Source organism: Eimeria necatrix, genomic scaffold (genome assembly GCF_000499385.1).
Source record: "Eimeria necatrix Houghton genomic scaffold, Enh_scaff9, whole genome shotgun sequence".
In the NCBI taxonomy this organism is placed as follows: Eukaryota; Apicomplexa; class Conoidasida; order Eucoccidiorida; family Eimeriidae; genus Eimeria; species Eimeria necatrix.
In genome coordinates, this window is record NW_013651790.1 from 1 (window position 1) to 6,003 (window position 6,003).

General features: G+C 55.2%; 4 protein-coding genes across 4 annotated transcripts in view; 2 read left to right on the forward strand and 2 right to left on the reverse strand.

Moving 5' to 3' along the window:
* Window positions 1-526: 526 nt before the first annotated feature.
* Window positions 527-1,781, forward strand: ENH_00086580 (la domain-containing protein, putative; the record flags this gene model as incomplete). Its single annotated transcript, XM_013577846.1, has 2 exons — window positions 527-1,012; window positions 1,368-1,781. 2 exons carry the CDS (start codon window positions 527-529, stop codon window positions 1,779-1,781), a joined length of 900 nt encoding a protein of 299 aa, XP_013433300.1.
* A 678-nt stretch (window positions 1,782-2,459) lies between these two features.
* Window positions 2,460-3,421, forward strand: ENH_00085900 (hypothetical protein; the record flags this gene model as incomplete). Its single annotated transcript, XM_013577847.1, has 2 exons — window positions 2,460-2,508; window positions 3,150-3,421. 2 exons carry the CDS (start codon window positions 2,460-2,462, stop codon window positions 3,419-3,421), a joined length of 321 nt encoding a protein of 106 aa, XP_013433301.1.
* A 269-nt stretch (window positions 3,422-3,690) lies between these two features.
* Window positions 3,691-4,074, reverse strand: ENH_00085910 (hypothetical protein, conserved; the record flags this gene model as incomplete). Its single annotated transcript, XM_013577848.1, has 1 exon — window positions 3,691-4,074. One exon carries the CDS (start codon window positions 4,072-4,074, stop codon window positions 3,691-3,693), a length of 384 nt encoding a protein of 127 aa, XP_013433302.1.
* A 1,126-nt stretch (window positions 4,075-5,200) lies between these two features.
* ENH_00085920 (inositol monophosphatase domain-containing protein, putative) overlaps window positions 5,201-6,003 on the reverse strand; it is a gene marked incomplete at both ends in the record, with an annotated part of 2,072 nt that continues 1,269 nt past the window's right edge. Inside the window, 2 exons of the mRNA XM_013577849.1 lie at window positions 5,201-5,561; window positions 5,781-5,894. Coding sequence (XP_013433303.1) covers window positions 5,201-5,561; window positions 5,781-5,894 — 475 coding nt within the window. The remainder of the gene's footprint in view (window positions 5,562-5,780; window positions 5,895-6,003) is intronic.

Here is a 6,003-nt window from a genome sequence, read left to right on the forward strand (position 1 = left end):
GGGAGGCGGGTGGCTAGCTAGTTGGCTGGCTAGCTAGCTGGGTGGTTGGCTGGAGAGCTTGCTGGCTAGCTAGGTAGCTAGCTGGTTAGCAGGCCAGCCAGCTAGCTAGCTAGCTAGCTAGCTAGCTGGGTTAAGTGTCAATAAGGTTGCACTTAAATAAGCAGACAGCGGGGAGCTGGGGGAGGGAGAGGGGTGTGGGGCACCTCCCTGGCTAGCTAGCTAGCTAGCTAGTCAGCTAGCTAGCCAGCTAGCTAGCTAGCCACCTCGCACCGCAGCTGCAGCCACCTTGTAGCTTCTGCACAGTCGTGCCCATTACACCCGTGCTGCTGCCCCACCGCCGCCGCCGCCGCTGCTGCTGCTGCTGCTGCTGCTGCTGCTGCTGCTGCTGCTGCTGCTGCTGCAGCTGCCGCCGCGGGTGCGGGCGAGCCGCGAGAAGGAGCTGCAGCAGTACCGGCGGCAGCTGCTGCTGCTGCCGCTGCAGCTGGGGGGCCTCCGCTTCAGCAGCGTGGGGCACTTAGCCAAATGCATGCAAGAGTTAATTCAAAAAACTTCTTCTGGAAATTTCCTCAAGTCCAAATCTGCTGCTGAAAACGCTGTCTTCCAACTCCTCAATTACCACCCCAACAAAACCCACAAACTGGGGGGCCCCCACAGGGCCCCCGTCGCCATTAAGGTCGACTTCCACCACAAGGGGGCCCCCCAGGGGGGCCCCCAGGGGGGCCCCCAGGGGGGCCCCCAGGGGGGGCCCCAGGGGGGCCCCCAGGGGGGCCCCCAGGGGGGCCCCCAGGGGGGGGCCCAGGGGGAGAACGAGGCGAGCGGGGGCCCCCAGGCGAACGGGGGCCCCCAGGAGGGTACTGAGGGGCAGGGGGGCCCCCAGGGGGGCCCCCAAGGGGGTACTGAGGGCGAGAAGGGTCAGGGGGGCCCCCAGGGGGCCCCCGGGAATGAGGGCAGCGGCACGAAGTGCTTCTTTGTTGTCAGGAGACACAAAGAGACAAATGAGGAAGATGCAGAGGTCAGCAGCAGCAGCAGCAGCAGCAGCAGCAGCAGCAGCAGTGGCAGCGACAGCAGCGGGGAGGGACGCGGTGGCACGCGCTGTGGCGTGTAGCTGGCTAGCCAGCCAGCTAGCTAAGCACTAGCTAGCTAACCACTAGCTAGCTAGCCACTAGCTAGCTAAACAGCTAGCTAGCTAACCAAGCAGCCACCTGGCCAGCTAGCTAAACAGCTAGCTAGCCAGCTAGCTAGCTAGCCAGCTACATAGCTAGCCATCCGGCTAGCCAGCTAGCTAGCTAGCTAGCTAGCTAGCCAGCTAGCCAGCTAGCCAGCTAGCTAGCTAGCTAGCCATTGAGGAGTGTGTGTGCTGTGTTCAGGACTTTTCTGTGTCGAAGTGCATTTCGGAACTTTCGAAAAACCCGCCGGTAGAGCCGGAAGCTTTTGCTGCCTTTTTGGAGCAGCGGTACGAAGCTGCTGCTGCTGCTTTCGACGCTGCGCAGCAGCAGCAGCAGAAGCGCAAGGCAGCAGCAGCAGCAGCAGCAGCAGCAGCAGCAGCGGCTGCTGCCACGGACGAGAAGAACGCGAACGAGCCGCAAGACGGGCAGCAGCAGCAGCAGCAGCAGCAGCAGCAGCAGCAGCAGCAGCAGCAGCAGCAGGCCGAGGGGCAGAGCGGCGGCGACAGCAAGGCCCAGGCAGAAGCCAAGGAGCCAGCAGCAGCAGCAGCAGCAGCAGCAGCAGCAGAAGCAGCAGCAGCGAGCAGCACAGCTGCTGCCGAAGAGTCCAAGGCGTAACAGCTGCCTGCCCACATATTATACGTAGCTTGCCACCAGCTAGCTAGCTACCAGCTAGCTAGCTACCAGCTAGCTAGCTACCAGCTAGCTAGCTATCAGCTAGCTACTAGCTAGCTTCCAGCTAGCTACCGGCTAGCTGCCAGCTAGCTACCAGCAGGTTACTAGCTAGCTACTAGCTGGCTAGCTGGCCACTGCCTAGCTAGCTGTCCAGCAATCTAGCTAGCCACTGGCTGGCTAGCTAGCCACTAGCTAGCTAGCTAGCTGGCTAGCTAGCTGCTAGCCAACAGCTAGCTAGCTACTGGTTCGCCCCTCGCCACCCAGCTGTCAGTTAGACGGCTGGCTAGCTAGCTGACAAGCCCCCACGAGCTGTTGGCTAGCTGCTGGCTAGCTGGTGGCTAGCTGCTGGCTAGTTAGTGGCTAGCTGCTGCTGGCTAGCTAGTGGCTAGCTGCTGGCTAGCTAGTGGCTAGCTGCTGGCTAGCTGGGCGCGGGGTGTACGTACACCTCAGGGCGGAAGCCTTTGGAGTTTTAGTGGAAATTGAAATTCATTTTATTTCTTTCTGCTTTCTACTGGCAGCTTCTGCCTTCTTCTTTTCTTGCTTCGCGCTGCTGCTGCTGCGCTGCTGCTGCTGCTGCGCTGCTGCTGCTGCGCTGCTGCTGCTGCTGCGGCAGCGGGGTGTATGTACAGCTGGCTTCAAAGTCAGCAGGTGGCTAAGAGTCGACAAGAAGGTAAAAAGTAAATAAATAAAAAATTTATTTTAATTAAAATAAATTTTTAATTGAAATAATTTCTTTAATTAAAAATTCATTTTAAAAATTTAAATAGTTGTTCAGCCGCGCTGTACGTACACCTCAACTGAGGCGCCCCTTCATAGCAAGCTCCAGCAGCAGCAGCAGCAGCAGCAGCAGCAGCAGCAGCTCTAAAGCGAGGGTTTAGGGTTTAGGGTTTAGGGTTTAGGGTTTAGGGTTTTGGGGTGCTGCGGGGGCGGTCCATTTCCAGTGAGCCATTTTGTGGTTTCCACGAAGTGCTGCAGCTGCAGACAAACAGCAAATTGGATTTTAATTTATTTTAATTATTTTAATTATTTATTTTAATTATTTATTTTAATTATTTGTTTTAATTATTTATTTTAATTATTTATCTTAATTATTTATTTTAATTATTTGTTTTAATTATTTATTTTAATTATTTATTTTAATTATTTGTCTTAATGTTTATTTTAATTATTTGTTTTAATTATTTATTTTAATTATTTCTTTTATTTGGTTTATTTTAATTATTTGTTTTAATTATTTAATTATTTAATTTGGTTTATTTTAATTATTTATTTATATTTTTTAGTTTTAATTTGCTTCCGCTGTGGGCCCAGAGCTGCAGCAGCAAGACGGCAGCCTTGTGGGGCTGCCTAAACGAAGCAGCAGCAGCAGCAGCAGCAGCAGCAGCAGCAGCAGAAGCAAGCAGCAGCCGCGAGAGCAGCGGCAAAAGCAGCACCAACAGCAGCAGCTGCTGCAACAGCAGGAAGGACAGCAGCAGCAACGACAGCAACAGCAGCAGCGACAGCAGCAGCAGCAACAGCAGCAGCAGCAGCAGCAGCAGCAGCAGCAGCAGCACTTACATTGGCTACGCCGCATTGGGTCTTGAGGTAAATCCAAGCAACTGAAAACACCGAAGCAACAGCAGCAGCAGGCAGCAGAAAGAGAGCAGCAAGCTCTCTAGCAGTAAACAACTCAGCAGCAGACGCAGGCTGCTGCTGCTGCTGCTGCTGCTGCTGCTGCTGCTGCTGCGGGGCCCCTAGGGGGGCCCCCTCTTCTTCGTCGTCTTCACCCCACACTTTGCTTCTGCGGTGTCTAGACAGCTCTGCTGCTATGACAGCAGCAGCAGATTTGGAAGGAAGCTGCAGCTGCAGCAGCTCAGGCTTTATGCTGCTCAGCGGGGGCGGGGCCCCCCTTGCTGAGGACTCGCATGCGGGCTCGATAGGAAAGAGCTGCAGCAGCAACGCTGAAGAGAGTTCCGCCCAGGAAGATGGCGGGGAGTGTACATACACCCAAAGTGTTTGCTGCTGCTGCTGCAGCAGCGCGAAATCGGCCCTCGAGCTGCAGCAGCAGCTGCGGGAATACCCCGGGAGCTGCTGCTGCATCTGTGGGGCCCCCGGGGGCCCCCGGGGGGCCCCGCGGCTCGCAGAGCTGGTTCAGTTCGAGGCACTTGGGCTCTGCTGCTGCTGCTGCTGCTGCTGCGCTGCTGCTGCTGCTGCTGCTGCTGCTGCTGGAGGGCTGGGGGCCTAAAAAGGCATTCATTTCAAGGCGAGGAGAAGAAGAAAAAGAAATGACAAAAAATTTGAGGGATCAGTTGGGAGTTCATGTGCTCACTTGAGGTGTACATACACCGCAGAAGCGGCGAGCCTGGCTTTGGTTTGAAATCTTCGGCCATTTGTTTTTGTAAATAAATAATAAATGAATATTTTTGAAAATATTCATTTATTATTTATTTAAAAAGAATGATTTCAATTCAATTCGGCTGTAGCTACACAAGAAGCCCCCGGCGCATGCAGCCGACTGCCGGGGCTGGAGAGTGAGCTCGTTTCGCGGAAAGCGACCGAATTTCCGGGGAAATTAATAAATTATTTAAATTAAAATAAATAATTTAATTTAAAAAGCAGAAAATAATAAATGGATGGAACACTTTTCGCAATTCAGGCCGAGAAAAAGCGAACCCTCACTCTAGGGTTTAGGGTTTGCAAAAGAAAACGGAACCTCGAGTGTCTGGCCACCTCCTACTTTGCACGGGCCTTTTATTCATTTAGAAAGTCTAAAACACTTCTAATTGTTTTTTAATTCTTTTAATTCTTTTAATTCTTCTAAAAATGAAATTTATTTATCTGTTTTCCCCAAGTCCGCAGTCGCCGCCGGACCTGCTCTCTGGTGTCTGTACACCCCAGAGAGCCTGCAGCGGGCGTCGAAGCGCTCGTTTTGTTTCATTTTAATTTTAATTTGAGATTATAATTGAATTAATTACTAATATTTAATATTTTGCATTATAATTGCAACAAATATTCCCATTTTTGCTGCTTTTTGTCCACAACAGCCTCCGGCACCAGCCCAAGGAGAGCTTAGCTGCAGTGACACCCCGGAGCGGAAGCAAAAACAAGTTGAAATGAATAAACAAAAACAACCACAACTGAAAATAAATAAATAAATGCAAATAGAAGCCCAAGCGCAGCATTTCAAGAAGACAACAGCAGATAAATTCCTTTTGCTGCTGCAGCAGCAGCAACCGCCCCCAGCCGCTGCCGCAGCAGCAGCAGCAGCAGCTCTCTGTACACCCTGGGGGCCCCCCGGGGCCCCCCGAGGCCCCCCGGGGCCCCTTGGGGCCCCTTGGGGCCCCAAGGGGCCCCCGGGGCGGCATATTATTTGTAGCTGCAGATCAGTTATTTTGGGGACTGGAGAGCTGCTGCTGCTGCTGCTGTGCAGTGTGGAGTTTGCTGCTGCTGCTGCTGCTGCAGCTTGCTGCTGCAGCTTGCTGCAGCTGCAGCGGGGGAGGCGCGGGGGCCTCCCCGGGGCGGAGGCGGCCGCGGGCCACGAAAAAAGGGTTCAGCAAACTCCTTTTGTTGTACCTGAGGGGCCCCCGGGGGCCCCCCTTTGCTGCGTCTTCCCAGCAGCAAACTTCGCCGCCGCTGGCAGCTAAAATTGCATGCGCTGCGCAGCTGTCCCACTCGCTGCAGGGGGCAAAGCGGGGGTAAAGAGCTGCTGCGCCGCAGGCCACCGCCATGAACTTCAAAGCCGACCTGCAGCAGCAGCAGCAGCAGCAGCAGCAGCAGCAGCAGCACTGCAGCAGCAGCAGCAGCAGCGGCAGCAGTACTGCAGCAGCAGCAGCAGCAGCAGTACTGCAGCAGCAGCAGCAGCAGCAGCGGCAGCAGCAGGAGTACTGCAGCAGGAGTACTGCAGCAGCAGCATTGCAGCAGCAGCAGCAGCAGCAGCAGCAGCAGCAGCAGCAGCGGGCGCACCCGGCCTGCTGCAGCTGCGGCTGCTGCAGCCTGGCGAGGAACTGCTGCGTCTCTCGAGAACTGTGGGAAGAAGAAGCTGTCACTTTCAAGTTCAAATCTCCCCAGCCAAAACTGCTGCAGCAAATCGGCTCCAGGGGGGCCCCCGGGGGCCCCCGGGGGCCCCCCGGGGGCCCCCCCGGGGGCCCCCCCGGGGGCCCCCCCGGGGGCCCCCCCGGGGGCCCCC